At 42.2% G+C, this 17,237-nt stretch overlaps 2 protein-coding genes across 3 annotated transcripts; one reads left to right on the top strand and one right to left on the bottom strand.

The window, feature by feature from the left end:
• Positions 1 to 2,564: 2,564 nt before the first annotated feature.
• On the top strand, positions 2,565 to 3,536 carry LOC118575929 (olfactory receptor 12D3). The gene has a single exon (XM_036176284.1). The coding sequence runs from the start codon at positions 2,565 to 2,567 to the stop codon at positions 3,534 to 3,536; it is 972 nt and encodes a 323-aa protein (XP_036032177.1).
• A 5,595-nt stretch (positions 3,537 to 9,131) lies between these two features.
• Positions 9,132 to 16,865, bottom strand: LOC118575998 (class I histocompatibility antigen, Gogo-B*0201 alpha chain-like). Of its 2 annotated transcripts, XM_036176375.1 has the most exons (7): positions 16,761 to 16,865; positions 16,300 to 16,569; positions 15,788 to 16,063; positions 14,729 to 15,004; positions 14,513 to 14,608; positions 9,808 to 9,840; positions 9,132 to 9,496 (listed from the first exon to the last, which is right to left on the bottom strand). In XM_036176375.1, exons 1-6 carry the CDS (start codon positions 16,831 to 16,833, stop codon positions 9,815 to 9,817), a joined length of 1,017 nt encoding a protein of 338 aa, XP_036032268.1. In that variant the 5' UTR covers positions 16,834 to 16,865; the 3' UTR covers positions 9,132 to 9,496; positions 9,808 to 9,814. The 2 variants fall into 2 exon arrangements, with proteins under 2 accessions (XP_036032268.1, XP_036032269.1); XM_036176376.1 differs by lacking the exon at positions 14,513 to 14,608.
• Positions 16,866 to 17,237: the final 372 nt, after the last annotated feature.

The following is a 17,237-nucleotide window of genomic DNA, read 5'->3' as shown; positions in this document are numbered from 1 at the left end:
TCATTTCCACAGCCTTTTAAAATGTTATCTTTGTTGAATTTTCTTTGTTGTACTTTTTTTTTTTTTTTTTTTTTTGGCTTTTTGAGATAGGGTTTCTCCGTATAGTTTTGGTGCGTGTTCTGAATCTCACTCTGTAGACCAGGCTGGCCTCGAGCTTACAGAGATCCACGTGGGTCTGTCTCCCAAGTGATGGGATTAAAGGCATGTGCCAGCACTGCTGGCTCTGTTGTACATATTTTTTTAATTGTAAAATTTCTGTTATTTTAATTATTTCCATCTTAGTTTCTTCAGGTTTAACCTGGCTTATTTTATTTCAAGTTTCTAGCATTCATTCACTTACTTATTAGTTTTAGGAAGTGAAAATTTAGATACTTACAATATTTGTTTGGTTTTTTATTAATGCATAATTGTGCAGCTTCATGAGTGCAATGTGAGATTTCTTTTTTGAGGTAGGGCTGGAACTTGTTATGTAGACCAGGCTAGGCTTGAATGCACAGAGACCCACCTGCCTCTGCCTTCTAAATGCTGGAATTAAAGGGATGCACCACCACACCCAGCCCCTGCACCAATGTGATGTTTTGATATGTATGTTATTTTATAATGATCAAGACATGGTTATTAGCATGTCTATCACCTCTAATGTTTATTATTTCTCTGTGGTTTTTGAATATTTATCTCTTTCTTATATAAGAATTAAAGGTCAATTGTTTTCACTATATAATAAAATTTTGATATGTCTCATTTTCCTAATCACCAAATGTATTTTCTAGTTTCTATTTGGGTTTCTCCTTTTTTTTTTTTTTGTTTGTTTTTTCGAGACAGGGTTTCTCTGTGTAGCTTTTCGCTTTTCCTGGAACTTGCTTTGGAGACCAGGCTGGCCTCGAACTCACAAAGATCCGCCTGCCTCTGCCTCCCGAGTGCTGGGATTAAAGGTGTGCGCCACCAACGCCCAGTGGGTTTCTCCTTTTATATATGGATTATTTAAATGATGTTGCTTAGTTTGAAGCATTTAGTAAGCTTTTTAGATCCCCTTTCTTATAATTTTCTGATTCTGATGGGGTTCATTATTTTCATAATCTTTCTAAATAGTAGATTTATCTTTGTTGAATTTTCTATATTGTATGTTTGCTTTTTATTGTAAAATTCCTGTTATTTTTATTATTTCCATCTTATTTTCTTCAGTTTTAAAGCAGTGTTTGAATAGTTCAGCTTTCTGAAATAAAAACAAACAAAATAAAACAAACAAACAAACAAAACCTCCAAGCATTAAGAAAGACTCAGTCTATGCTTGACTTAGTAAGTGTTCAATGTGCCCGAGCAATATCATGACTTCTTTTACTTTTGAGCTCAGTGCTTTACATGTATTAAACAAATGTGGAAGTTATGTTGTTCAGGTTTTCATGTCTAGTTATTTTGGCTACTTATGTAATCAGTAGCATAGAGAGGTATATTAGAACATCTCCTGATTGTAGATTTGACTACTTATTCTTCATTCTTTTAGCACTTAAAGCTATTTACTGGGAGTCTGTATTGCATTCTGATATTCTGGATCACTAACTATCAGAGATGCTTCCTATGGGTGGTAGTGGATGGTGGGCCATATTCCTTTCCCAATGCCTCAACTCAGTCCAAGGACTCCCCTTCTGTTGAGTCTGTGTGGTTGTTTTCTTTCCAAATGGCAGTTTCCTTTGTTCTTAGTTTGCTCTGCCTTTCTCTTCACTCCTAGTGTTCAATGTTGTACCTTGTCTTCTTCCTGATAGCTCCCCTCCTCTCAACAAAATCTCACTGTGGGGTATGTTCCTGGGCTGAAAATGGTGTGTTGTCATACTGCTAGAATCTTAGTATTTGAGGGTTTTCTCAGCTACACTCAGAGCCCTGCAGCTGTGCTGCAATCCTGTGATGCAAATTACTTTACTTTTCTTTGACTTACATGATATTTGAAGTTTGTGGGCTCCCTCTTCCTCTCCCTGTCCCTATAATTTCTGTCACCTTGTCCCTTTCTATTTCTTTTTCTCTCCCTCTCTTGAAACATGGTCTCACATTGTAGCCCAGGCTGGCCTCAAACTCACAATCCTCCTTTTATCTCACTGAAGATTTAGGTGGTCAGAGGGGATGTAGAGATCCCTTGTCCAGTGTTTGGGTTTCAGAAGAAGTAGAGAAATTTCCACTGGACCATGTCTATATGATTGTCAGAACCTAAACCATAAGATAAACAAGTACACCCTCAGTCTGTGTGCTTTCAACAGGTCTAAATCTTGATTATGATACTATGTGTGGGGTTACGGTTGAATTCTGTAAAAAGTGCCCTTATCTATATCTGGTTTAGTCCTAACATGCTTCTTTTATTAGTCAGACACATTTTTACAGGTTCAGACTTTTTCATATATGCTGATCTCTAATTTTGTTGTAAGTAAACGAGTCATGACTTCTTAATATTCTTTTCACAGTAGCTAACCCTAGGTTCCTCCATAAAGTCAGCTTATTTTTCACACTTAGTTCCTACAGAGTAATATTTTAAATTCAGAAAATACAACACATTGCTTTCCTTATATTTTCCCTTAGTGATGGAGAATGCCACTTCAGTGGATGAGTTCCTCTTGCTAGGTGTGACCAGTGTTCAGGAGCTACAGCCCATCTTTTTTGTGATGTTCTTAATCATTTACTTGCTGAATTTGGTTGGAAATGGAGTGATATTAATGATCATCATTTTGGAGAGAAGACTTCACTCTCCTATGTACTTCTTCCTAGGAAACCTTTCCTGCCTGGATATTTGTTACTCTTCAGTGACTCTTCCCAAGGTTCTCATCAACCTGGTCTCCAGGCACAGAACCATATCTTTCCTTGGCTGCGTCACCCAGCTACATTTCTTCCACTTTCTGGGAAGCACAGAGGCCATCTTGCTGGCTGTGATGGCCTTTGACCGTTTTGTGGCTATCTGCAGCCCACTCCGATACACTGCTATCATGAACCCTCAGTTATACATCCTGTTGGCAGCTATGGCCTGGATCATCAGCTTCTTCTACGCTCTGATGCACTCTGTCATGACTGCTCACTTGAACTTCTGCCACTCTCACAAACTCAGTCACTTTTTCTGTGATGTCAAGCCCCTCTTAGAAGTGGCCTGTGGCAACACAGTGCTGAATCAGTGGCTTCTTTCTGTTGTTACAGGCAGCATATCCATGGGGGCCTTCCTCCTTACACTCCTCTCCTATTTCTACATCATTGCCTTTCTTCTTTTTAAGAACCAGTCCTGCAGAATGCTAAGGAAGGCTCTGTCCACTTGCACCTCTCACTTTATGGTGGTTTGTCTTTTCTATGGACCTGTTGGCTTCACATATATCCGCCCTGCCTCTGCATCAGCCTCCTCCATGAGTGAGGATCGGATGGTGGCCATCATCTATAGTGCAGTCACCCCAGTGCTGAACCCACTGATATATACCCTTAGGAACAAGGAGGTGATGCTGGCTCTGAAGAAGATCTTTGGGAAGAAGCTGTTTAAAGACCACCAGGTGCATGGAAGAGACCAATGTACATGAAGACATTTCATTCTAATAAATGAGGAGTTAACTTTCTTCCCTCTCTCAGGAGTTTTGAGGATTTCAGGCAAAATAGGAAGTTCAAATCACATGGGAATAAACAGAACAATTTATAGTATATTAAAATAAGAATTTTAATATGTCAAGGGGGTTTCACAATATCCATGGCACATATACCAGGGTAATTAAGTGATGTGGAAATCTAAATGAAAGCAGGAGGGACTGAGAGAGATGAGGCTAGGTTACACACACACATACACACACATATATATATATATGACAACTTGTCTTGTCTTTGCCCTGGGTTCCTGATACACACACACACACACACACACACACACACACACACACACATATATATATATATATATATATGACAACTTGTCTTGTCTTTGCCCTGGGTTCCTGATACACACACACACACACACACACACACACACACACACACATATATATATATATATATATATATGACAACTTGTCTTGTCTTTGCCCTGGGTTCCTGATACACACACACACACACACACACACACACACACACACATACACACACACACACACACACACACACATACACACACATATATATATATATGACAACTTGTCTTGTCTTTGCCCTGGGTTCCTGGAAGACAGCTGCAAAAACCTTAAGTGTCTTAGTAATTCATGGGCCATCTGGCTCACATCTGAGTTTATGTTCACAATAGGTTTTATGATAGGCTCCAAGCAAACTTCAGATGGGAGGTTGTTTATGATAGAAAGATTATATGATTAGGAATCTGGGGATTTGGTGACAATAGCTTGGTTCTTTAGTGAGAAAGTTTAGAGATTAAGTTCAGCTTTGAGGCCAAAAAAAAAAAAAATGAAGCTATGTAAGGAAATCTTAGTAGGAACTCAATACCAAAGTAAGGTCCACATGTTTGCACATCAGTGTTTGGAAGGGTTGTACACCTTGAGGACCTCACAGAACTTTCCCTCTGTCCTTTTCACCAGCTCTAAGTGTATCCTTGTCTATGATAGACTAAAATCATGAGTATAGCACTTTTCTGAGTTCATGAGTCTTCCCTGAAACAAAGGAAAACTATTCAACTGCATAAAGGAAGAAATCTATCACTGTATCAACAGAGATAGAGCTGGAAACTAATGTTAAATAACATATGCCGAGCATACCAAGACTGTATGAATGGTACTGTAAGAATGGAATCTATTTGTGGGCAGAGGCATCTTCTACCTTGCTGCCTTAAGGGTTAGTCTGGTAGGGCTGGTTAAGAACCTGGCTGGGGACTAACCCTAGGAAGGTGTTTCCCCTTAAGATAATGCGCTTTTCCTTCTCAGAATTCCTGGTCACTAGTGCAGTCCCTAGAGCCCAGCCTAGCGCTCCAAGAGACTGGACTGACTGCTCACCTTTCTGACTGCTGATTCAGAAAGGTGTGACTGTTTCTTTTTCTGCTCTCTAGTCTTTTTCTTGTGGATGCTGGCTAGAGCGCAGGTATGCCTAAGTAAGTAAGACAGACATCCCTCTCTTGCTTCTTCCTTCCTTCCTTCCTTCCTTCCTTCCTTCCTTCCTTCCTTCCTTCCTTCCTTCCTTCCTTCCTTCCTTCTTTCCTTCCAGCTGTGAGATTTGCTGCTTGCCTGCCCTGGGGTTTCCTTTTAAGTGCTAATGAATTTCCCTCCAGCTTCCAATCATTTGAGTCTGTTCTTTACTTTCCAGCTTCAGTTGTATGTTTTTAAATTTGCTTAATAATAAATCCAGATTTATTTGCTTAATAATAAACCCAGAGGGTACTCCGACTTCCCAGGTATCACATGATGGATCTACTGGGACTCCTCAAAATTTCTGGTAACATTTCTTTCTTGCCTTTTAATTCTTTAATTGGCAGAGAAAACAAACCCATTTCTGTACCTTAGACAGCAGCAATGTTTGGATATGGCACCTAAGAGCTTTTAGAAGTTGTGACTAATGGTTACCAAAGGCTGGGGAAAGTACTGGTGAACATGGGTTAGAAAGAGGTTGATCAGTAGGCACTAAATTAGTTATAATAAAGAAGTTCTGGTGTGCTTTGCTCAGTTGGGTGACTGTAGACAACAACATTTCATAAAACTAAAGATGAAGAGATTCTTGGGGTTAACAAGTGCAAGAAGAAGGTGGGACTGAAGATAGCCATGAGAATCGTTGGATATCAGGCCTTCTCTACTCAGAAGAGGGAGGCAGAGAGCCATGAATGCAGAAGTTAGTGCATGATGGAAGACCCAAGCCTTGTGAAAAGCAGATAACTGTTTCCTAAACACTTGAGGATCCAAAGGCCCCCAAATGTTTTACCTCCAGATAAAAATCAAGATCAGCTACCCAGTGACCAACTGGCCTCACAGCCTCCCTCTATACAGCTGAAGCCTTAAGAATTGAAGCAAAGAGAAGACAAATATGTTTAGTATCCACCTCCAGGCAGTTTTTAGTTTTGGTGTTATTATTTCTTTTTGTTTTATGAGATGTTAGGGGTAGAACACAGGGTCATGCAAGATAAATGACATGAAGTCGTAAGACAGCACACAAGGGATACAGGAGGTGTCTATCAAGGCAGCGTGTGGTCAGTTTACTATAAACAAGAGCATCTGTCCTTCCCCAAGGTTACAGACTGATAATGGTTATTCAGTTAGAGGGAGGTGCTTCTTCACTCTTGTAGGTAGGTCTTCATTCATGTTCCTATAAGCAACACTAATTCAGCTTCTTGATTTACCAAGTTAGATTTTGGGGGAATAAATTCTTTAGTCTGTTATTAGTACCCTATCTGAGGTGAACAAATATTGGTTTTTTTCTCATCTTCCCAAGAAGTTAACACAACATGCAAGGACAAGTTTGAGAGGAGCTGATATATCAGTATAGCTTAAAGTATATTAGCATAGTTTAATTAACAAATAAAAATTGTATATGTATAGCAAGATGTTTATATGTAACTGCACAGTGGAATGATTAAATAAAGCTGATTGATATGTATATGATTTTGTGCACTAGCAATACCACCAAGCTATAAATAATTTTTGAGGGGTACAATTAATAGCTATTCTTTTAGCAACCTTAAAATATACAATTAATTGTTGCAAGACTAGAGTTACTCTGTTGTACAAAGTATCTCCCAAGTCTGCCATCTAATGAAAACTCTTTTTACCAACATCGCTCCAATGCATTCCCTTCCCTGCCTAGGCCCTGTCAGTGTGCTGGGTTCTATTCATTGCATAAACTGGGCATGGTGGAAGAGGCCTTTATGCCTTCAATTCAGCCTACCCTCCACTGACACTCTTGTCACATATGCCGTCAGGATCCCACCCTTCTCAGCTGAAGGTAATTCCATCTTTGTAATCACGTTAACATCATTTTAATGTTTTTTTCTTTTTTTTTTTTTCCTAAAAAAAAAAAACAACACCTTCTGGATTTGGTCTAGTAATAGAAGCTATAAAATTCATCTTCAAAATGCATAGACCATGCCATCATTTTCATTATCTCAGCTGATCATAAACAGCTCCAGGAATCAGCACCACCAATTGTCATCTGGAAGACTGAATAGTTTCCTATGCTGTTCCCAGCATCTTACCGGCCTTGCCAGTCTTTCTGCTTTGATTATATTCTCATCTGTGAGGCTAGAGTGATCCTTGCAAAATAGTCACATATAATCTGTTTAAAACTGCCTCATCACACTAATCATCCTTCGGGTCTGTTTTAGACTTACAAGACCAGCTGTGCTTCTGATCTCCTCTCAGTGACTGCTCACCAACCCTAGATCCTATATCTCTCTAGAACATAGCTAAGATCCTCCCCTGAGAGTACGAAGGATCCCCTTGCTTTGAAAAAAAAATGTCCTGAAGACATTCTTATGGATAATTTTCTCATTTTCTTTATGTTTGTCCTTACAGCTGACCTTTCCAATGAAGTGTACATGGAACACTTTATAACAGCTATCGTCCCTGCACCCACACGTACACTCTGGATATCCTTCCCTGTAACATCTGCCACTTCATAACATGATCACCAGCCTCATTTATTACTCCATAGCGTGTACCATGTGCCTCTTCTCACCAGAACACATGCCTCGCAAGGGTGGTTTGCAGGCCTGCTTTCAGTTCTTTGTTTTATCCTATATATCAAAATTTTATATCTTATAGACAATGTTCATGAAATGTCATCTGGATCAGTGGTCACTATAGAGACACTCCCACTCCTGCAGGCAGGATCTTTCCTGATGTGACTTAGGCCATCCCTGCTCTGTGGCCCCTGCAGCACAGGATCCCCTCCTGAGCTCAAAAACACATGAGCTTCCTCATAAGTGTTGCTCTTTCCCTCCCTTCTCTCAGTTCTTTCTAAGACAGTCTTCACATTCCATAGTTTATGCATACACTTCTTACTTAAAAATTTATAACTCATCTAAGCACTTAGGAGATTGAGGCAGGAGGATTGAGAATTCAAAGCCAGCCTGAGGCATATTGTGAGACTCTGTCTCAAAATGGCTGTGAGTATAGTGCCTAGTAGAGTATTGCCTAGCATAATTGTTAATAAAATAAAGAATACTTGATCTATGGGTCAGGTTTTACATCCACCTAAAAATGTAAACCACACACACACACACACACACACACACACACACACACACACACACACACATATATATATATATATATATATATATATATATATATATATATATCCATGATCTTGGGATTGAGCAGGGCCTTACAAGAGCTCAGAGAAAGAAGAGGGATGGGTAAGCAAAGGAAACAGCACTTTGATATGATTTTATGTAAGTTTACTAAATATCCCCCTCTCTACTAATTTAAGAATTTGGATTCATTAAAAAGATTGCAGAAGAGATGGATAATTCAATCTATGAAACAGCACTGCAGGAAGGAAAGAGTTAAAGAAGCTTGAAAATGCACTTCTCTAGTTGAGCCCATCTGCCTTTAGAACCTTCTCTGGGTCTTTTGGGGACAATGATAGACAAAACACCCCATTTTGTCAGCATTGAAGACATGTGGAGGAGAAAGAGATTACAAGCATGCTAAGGAACTAGAAGAGGCATCATACATACAAATAAGAAGTGAGAACACAAAGATGGAGCCTGAGAGCTGGATTTAGGCCTGAGCAGAGACTGAGAGCTGTTTCTGCAAGGCCCAGATATTTCTGAGTCCATGTGATTACAAGTCTTGGTGGAACAACATTATACTGAAGGTTAAGAACGGAGGAGGTGAAAATGCCCTAGTTAAGGATGACTACATCTAAAACTATGGAAGACAGCGCCCTGGCCAAGCCTAGCCATGTTCTGTAGCCCTGCTCTTTTCCTGTCCAATCTGCAACACTCAGAACATCAAACACATGGGTCTTGGATATTTTCAGATTTTATTTCATGTCAAGTTTTGTGAATATTCTGCTCTTTTAATGAACCTGTATACCACACCTTATATCCAGAAGTTAAAAAGCAATCCCATACCTACAGCTGTTTGTTGTTGTTGTTGTTTGTTGAGACAGGGTTTCTCTGTGTGTAGCTTTGGCTGTCCTGGTACTCTCTCTGTAGACTAGGCTGGCCTTGAACTCACAGAGATTCACCCGCCTCTGCTTCCTGAGTGCTGAGATTAAAGGTGAGTACCACCATGCCTGGCAACATCCTTATTTTCCAGAAGGAAGTAAGAAACTGCAATTCAGGGAAAGCTAAAGCTCAGTAGGGGTTGGAGACTTTCCATCCTTGCATTTGCTGAAACAGGAGGGATGTCATATCCTGTTGGAATGGGGATTGGTGCTCAGGGTTGGGCTGAGCTCCTTACTGTCTCACACCATACTGACAGTAGACAGACACTTGGACACAGTCAGATGCCAGTTACAGAAAGAGAAGTCAGGAGTTCTTGAAATCATCACATGGAGGATAAGAGATCCAAACAAATCCTGTGTGGATCTGTATCACATAGGGCATGGTCTTACACTGTGGAAGAAAATAATCAGAAAGGAATTCAGATCAATCTCTGTGACTGGTGATACTTTAAATAACCTATTACATATTCTCCATGTCACTTGAGTCCCACTCCATAAACCAGGAGCCTGTTCTCTGCTCTATCCTTCTCCCATTCATATCCTCTATCATGTCAAAGTTTTGCCCCATAAAAATGTATCAAATCCTTGGGAAGTATCTTCTTGCCTGAGGCAGAACAAAACAAGACCTGGTTTAGAGGGTCTAAGGTAGGAATTATCAGCAAGCTGAGCTCCTCCATGCACATTACCCCCCACCATACTTACTGGTATCCTAAGCATGTCTGTGTCTTCTTCTACCTGTGGGAAGAAAGCAATTTATGAGAGGCTAGGGAAGCAGCAGGGCCATATGTAGAAAAAAATCCTAGTCCTGACACCAGGGAATTTCAGAATTCTGACTGCAGATCCAGAGAAGAATGAAGAAGATGTGCAGCTACCCTCCTGTAGTCTGCCTTCAGAGGGACCTTCTCTGACCTCTGGCATCTGGGAATCAGGCCCACAATATACACGGTGATAAATCTGTCCTGCATTTTTCTATGTTATTTATGATAGATAGTCTGCACACAAGATCAAGTTTGCACATGCATAGTCAGAGCTGATCATAATTCTGAAAGACACCACTGAATACCACAAACTCTAATACAAATCGTTTATGTATTTTACTTTGTGTATGCGTGGTGTTTGTGTGTGCATGTGCACATGCCTGTGTGAGTTAATGTGCACAATGAGTCTGCAGTGCCTGTGGAGAGAATGGCATTGAATCACCTGGACCTGAAGTTATAGGAGGTTGTGAACCTCCTGGTGTGGGTGCTGGGAAACAAATCATGGACCTCTGCAACAGCAGTAAGCTCTCTTAACCAGCTCTTCAGCCCCAATACTAAACATTTTTAAGGATTTAGAGCTTTATGTGTCTGAAGGAGCAGGTGAAGTCTGTGGTTGGTTGGCAAACAAATGTGTGCACAGAAGATATACTGGCTGTTTTTTGTGTCAGCTTAACACAAGTTAGAGTCATAGGAGAGGAGAAAACGTCAATTGAGAAAATGCTTTATAAAGTCTGGCATTTTCTTAATTAGTGATTGATAGGGGATGGTCCAGTCCTAACGCAAACAATAATAGGTCCAGACTATATTGTTTGCTCCCAGGCTCTGCGAAAGAGTCTACCAACCAGCTGAGGACTCTAATCTGAGAGATATCCAATGAATCTAAGAACACTGAGTTCTTTAGTCCATTCACTTTATTCTTCTATGGTGATTCTATCTGTTCAGTTTCTTTTCTGCTCTCTTCCTTAGCTCCTCTCAGTCCTCCTGCTCTCAGTCCCTCCTGCTCTCAGTCCTCCTGCTCTCAGTCCTCCTGCTCTCGGTCCTCCTGCTCTCGGTCCTCCTGCTCTCAGTCCTCCTGCTCTCGGTCCCTCCTGCTCTCAGTCCTCCTGCTCTCAGTCCTCCTGCTCTCAGTCCTCCTGCTCTCAGTCCTCCTGCTTTCAGTCCTCCTCTTGTTCTCAGTCCTCCTGCTCTCAGTCCCTCCTGCTCTCGGTCCTCCTGCTCTCGGTCCTCCTGCTCTCGGTCCTCCTGCTCTCGGTCCTCCTGCTCTCGGTCCTCCTGCTCTCAGTCCTCCTCCTGCTCTCAGTCCTCCTGCTCTCGGTCCTCCTGCTCTCGGTCCTCCTGCTCTCGGTCCTCCTGCTCTCGGTCCTCCTGCTCTCGGTCCTCCTGCTCTCGGTCCCTTCTGCTCTCGGTCCTCCTGCTCTCGGTCCCTTCTGCTGTTCTCTCATCACTCTATCTAGTTCTTCCCATCTCTGTCCTCATCTTTGTTCTTCTCCATCAATCCTCTTCTCCCAGTGCTCTTAGAGTAATTCTTTGGTAAAACAATGTGAGGCTTGAAGTTTTCAAGGTCTCAGAGAGAAGTGATAAGGACCCACACATAAAGCAATTAATTGTCAGCTTCCAATTACAACCCCAAAGGGGAGTGACTAAAGGGGAGTTCTCTGGTAGGATCAACTAAAGCTAAGATCAATTAGGGAATTTACGTGCTCAAACTATAATCTAGAAATGGCTAGGTAAAATGTTAGGGGTCAGTGAGTCACAAGAAAGTAAACTGTCTTTGATGCCACTTTTCCCACTTGTCCCAGCTGCAGCTGCTTTCTGATAGGGAGGGGACATATGTTATGGCTAAGCAACCTATGTCAGAGCCTGTAGTATTTGGTTAGTAAAAGCACTTTCACTCAGAGTAATTGCTGAGGAGAAAATCTAGGAATAGCACCTGGCTGAGGAGGAATAAAAACTTAATTTGCACAAGAAAGAAGCTTGGCTTCTATTGCCTGTCTGGCCTGGAGGCAATCTCCTTGGGTCAGTGGGAAGTAACTGCCTTAACACAGTATCTAGCAAATGGCTAAAACATCATCCCAGGAATGTGAGCAGTAAATCTCTTAAATTAGGGTCTTGTGTAAATAACCCAGGGTGAAGGTAAGGGGTTGAGGATTTAATTGTTAGTGATTCTTTTCTCTGTCTGTGAGTGAGATGAGCTAATGTTTATCTATGTGCAGTTTTGTCCTTGGAAAAAGGTATCTTTGCCAAAATACTTTTGTCTGGAGAATAGCCCTAGCCAGATATATGTTAATGAAAAATAAACACAGCTGGGGACAGTTGTCCAATGACCCCAATATATAGGGAAAGTTATGCCCAAGATTGAGATGCAATTGTGAGATTACATGTACACTTAAAATGGAAATGCACGGTAAGTGGGGAGAATCATAGCTGTTACTGCACAAGAAGTTTACAACAAGAGACAGCCAGTTCATTCAAAAGGCAGTAATTCCATAATGCCTTGCATGATGGTTTCTTCTAACAGAACCTTTAGTTCTGATAGGTTGACCTTCTGAAAACTAGTTGTCACTGCTGTATACTCTCATGGACTTTTGCTACCAGCGGCTCTCAATACAGTCCATTGTGGGTGGTGTCATCCCTGGGCTGGTAGTCTTAGGTGCCATATGAAAGCTGACTGAGCAATCCAGTAAGCAGCACTTATGCATCATCTCTTACCTGCCCTGTCTGAGTTCCTGTCCTAACTGCTTTTGACAATGAACTGTTATATAAAAGTTCAAGTGAAATAAACCCTTTCCTCCCCAAATTGTTTTTGGTCATGGTGGTTCATCATGGCAATAGAAACCCTGACTAAAACAAAGGATAAGAAAGGACATGCAGAATAACTCTTGCCTCACCCCAGGCTCTTTATGCCGACCCGTGGCCTATGTACGCATGTAGAATAGCCTTCTACATATGGAGAATTGTGACATAGCAGACTGGTAACTATAACAGGGAATGCTCAGCTCAGGGTCTATCAGTCATACAAGCACTTGAAACTGAGAAGTACCACATGGAAGTAAATGTGAACATATTCTCTAAGGATAGCCAGATCAAAGAAGAAAAGGCTGTTTTTCATTACTGTTGGCATGCCCCATGACTACGTCTCTGGGGATCAAAGGGTATTGAAAAGACCTATGTGGGGAGCCAGGGGACTTCAGGTGTTTGCACTCGAGTAGTGCAAGCAAAGCACTTTTCATTTTTATTATCAAAGCAAAACATGATGTGATGTTTACAGTTAGCTTCAGCAAATACAAGTACAGCGAGGGAATACATGTAGTGTGATACCTTGTCATCTTTGACCATGTGAAAAGAGACAAGAATATTCCTCCCAGGACTTTGCCTTTCCGACAGAGATAATGTGGACATGCCAGGGCATTTTATTCATGTTTTGCTTTGAAGGGCTTTCCCTTATCATATTTTATGCAATTCTTTCTAGGAGGCCACTTTGTCAGAAAAACATTCTGCATTCTGTCTGCCCCATCCATAATTCACAGTAAGTTCACAGCTATCTTACACAGACTTCCACACATTATGATTCAATTTTTCGAAGTATAATTGATCATCGATAAAGCCCACCAGCTCTATGGATTGTATCCATGAACTGTTACTGATCTAGCCTTGTGATATATTTTTTTTCCCACATCAAGTTTAGTTGTTTTAGTTTTATTTTAAAACCTCAGGATTAAATAAAAATTATTATGTATTCCATTCATATAGCATTTCTAACAATAGAGGTTTAATTGTATAAAGGTTTTCTAAGGTCTCTAATTCAGTTTACATATTTGACAAAACAGTCTGTAAAGATGCATCACAGTTTGGAGTTTGTGAGCATGGTATAAGTCTGTAGGACTGAAATATCTTCAATAAGTGGAGGTGTCCTTTTTGTACATCTGCATTGGTATAAGATAAAATTTATCAAGATCTTGGGTCTTTTGGTGACACTCCACTGTGGGTTTTGATTAACATTCTAGAAGACTGATATTGTCTGTCCCAGTATTTCAGACAACTGCAGGTATGCTGCTCCTTCCACACAACTGACAACCATAGGGATATACGTTTACACATTCTGTCTTTGGGAATATGGTTTATCTGCTCACAATGGTACATCGATGTGACTTTTATGAGTGTGTCTGAAACTATACACAAATGTATATGCTAGTACTGATTTTATTGAGTAAAGTGGTCTCTGTTCTATCATGCTTTTATGTCTTTCATTTTGTTTGTTTATTTATTTATTTATTTATTTATTTATTTATTTATAGTAAATATCTGTTTTTTTTTTTTTTTTTCAAGACAGGGTTTCTCTGTGTAGCTTTGTGCCTGTCCTGGATCTTGCTCTGGCCTCGAGTGCTGCGATGAAAGGCGTACAGTGCCACCACCACCCGGCAGTAAATATCTTTTAAATGTAACGTATTGTTTTTAGCTAAATTAAAATTAAAGACAAAAGTATTGTATTTTGGGGATTTTGGTCTTTTGAGATTTGGGATTATGGCATTCAGAATTGTGCCTTTGGGAAGTAATGGGCCCCACCCCTTCCTATCAAGGAGGCAGAGAAAACTCTCTGGGTCTTGGAGTCCCGCAGTTGGAAAGGAAGCCCAGGCTGCCTCTTTCCCTACCTGAGGTCTTCCTCCACATTACAACAGCAGCCACAGAAGCTCCCAGGAGAACCAGGCCAAGGGCTATGAAGGGGATGACAGACTGGGGAGATCTGCCTGGAAAGACATGAAAAATGTAGGATCCTGACCCCAAATCTCAACCTTGACCCTGCTCAAGGTCTCCAGAAGGACTTCTGCTTTCCCTGACAACAAATTACGTGCCCACACCCTACTTACTCCATCTCAGGGTGAGGGGCTCAGACAGCCCTTCATGTTGCACATGGCATGTGTATCTCTGTTCCTCTCCGGAAGACACCACCACAGCTGCCCACTTCTGGAAGGTTCCATTTCCTGAAGGCCTGGTCTCCACAAACTCCATATCCTGAGTCCAGTCTTCCCCATCCCGCTGCCAGGTCAGGGAGATCTCAGCAGGGTAGAAGCTCAGGGCCCAGCACCTCAGGGTGATGTCCCCTTCAGGTCTGGGATGATGAGTTATATATGCTTTTGGGGGATCTGAGGGGGAAGAGTTAGAAAATTTGCACATTTACATTTTGGGGGGGGGTGCTCAGTGGTATTCTTGTGACCATTTTGGGAACAGTCAGTAGAATAGGTTGGGAGGGGTGTGTAATCCCACACAGCACTCTGTACTCAGGCATCTGGAATAATAGATAAATTGTTTTCAATTCTAGAATCAGGGTGAATCAGCCTAGGGTAGGAGACTAGGTTATCGGGGGAAAAAAACAAAAAAACAAAACAAACAAACAAACAAAAAAACCCCTCCCGTCCTGACTGAATGAGGCTGAGAAACTCTCTATCACTGAAACCATATTATACCACTGAGTGAGAGCAGAAAAATCTAACCTGAGAGAGGCTGTGGTTCACAATGGACTGCAGATTGAAGGGAAAGGCAATTAATTTTAGGGATCTCCTCTTCTGCCCTGAGACAGACTCTGAACTGAGACTTTGAGAGAGAGTGAACCCTCTGGAGAATCATTCTCTGATGTTGGACCAGGAAACTCCCCCCTTCCCGCACCCCCTGCCCCGTATGTGTGTGTGTGTGTGTGTGTGTGTGTGTGTGTGTGTGTGTGTGTGTAAGACAGACACATAGAGATATAGAGACAGAGTCTCTCTCTCTCTCTCTCTCTCTCTCTCTCTCTCACACACACACACACACACAAAGAGAGAGAGAGAGAGAGAGAGAGAGAGAGAGAAAGAATTACAGCTGATCCCATTTTCCTCCCTCCTCAGAATGTGTGAGCTCAAGTTCATTAAAATGAGTATCTTTGCCCCTAGTACCTGTGCGCAGAAGAGTCTCATTTCCCATCTTCAGGTATTTAAGGAGCCACACCACACAAGGCCCCTGCAAGTAGACCCTCCAGAACTCAGCCACATTAGTTGCCTCCCACTCATGCTTCGTGATTAGAGCTGCCGTGTCTGCTGCGGTCCAGGTGCTCAGATCCTCATTCAGGGTGAGGTAATCTTGCCCATCATAGCCAAACTGACGGTATGCATGAAGTAGGTGCCCGTCTGGTCCAATGTAGCAGCCAGTCATCCTTTGGATGGTATGAGAACCTGGCCCGGTCCCACAAGTCAGTCTCACCCACTTGGCCCAGGCCTTTCATCCTCCCTGCCCACCAACCAGACTTGGCCCTCAACTGAGAATCATAAAGGGATAAAGGGCTCATAGTGCCCTCAGCTCTCCCAGGTCAAGGCTATGTGTGGTCTCATAGCCTCAGGCTGAACCTCGGACCTGGTGACACAGGGATGTGAAAGGGGCTTGGCTACCACCTGGGCCCAGGGTCACTCACTTTTCTCACTCTGGTTGTAGTAACCTTTCAGTTTCTGAAAGTACGCTCGAATCTGCAGTTCTGCTGCTTTGCCAATGTGTGTCTGGTCATCCCAGTAATCCTGTCCCACCTGCTCCATCCAGGGCACCCGAGGCTCAAACCTTGGAATCACTGCCCCGCTGTTGAAGTGCACGAACTCTGTGTCGTCCACATAGCCAATGGTCATGTAGAGGGTCTCCTCTAAGCCAGGTCTTGACATTGCGATGTCGAAGTACCGCAAAGAGTGGGAACCTGGGGGAAGCAAGAGTCTGATGTCTGGCTTGACCCTCCTTCTATGGGGATCCGGGCAAACCGTGGAAGGGGAGCAGGAGGTGCAGGGCTTAAGGGAGTGGGGTATGGGCAGCCCAGCTGGGAGGGTCTGGCTGGGCAGGCTTTCCAGGTGTTCTCCCTGTGAAAGACTTCCCCTCAAGACCCGAACTCACCTTTAAAGGTCTGGGTCAGGGCAAGGGAAGCCCCCAGCAGCAGGTGGAGAGTGTGGAGTAATGAAGTCTCCATTCTCCGGATTTGGAGAGAGTCAAGTTCCTGTTCCTTCACGGTGACGATATAACAGGAACAACCGCAGGGCTGATAGCCAATAGGAATGAGAAATGGAGCCGAGTCATTAGTATCCGTGCAGAAGGTCTTCATTTGGCTTATAAGAGAAGAAGGGAACTGAAAACAGTATGTGTGGAGAATTGTTTTCAGTAATGTGAATGTCCATCTTTGTTGTTACAGAGAAAGGACACCAGTGTTAGCTTCTTCAAGGCTATTTGCAACTCAGAGTATCAAATTTATTACCCTGTGTATCCATCCAGGAAAGGTGGTGGCTCACAGACACCTAGAGTCTGAAACAGAATGGGAGGTGTGCATGAATTGTGTGGAAATGTAGGGAAGGAAGCAGTGAAAAGGAGGAAGGAAGT

This window comes from Onychomys torridus, unplaced genomic scaffold (assembly GCF_903995425.1).
Source record: "Onychomys torridus unplaced genomic scaffold, mOncTor1.1, whole genome shotgun sequence".
Classification (NCBI taxonomy): Eukaryota; Metazoa; Chordata; class Mammalia; order Rodentia; family Cricetidae; genus Onychomys; species Onychomys torridus.
Note: the sequence above shows the minus strand (reverse complement) of the source record. Positions and strands in the feature narration are given on the sequence as shown.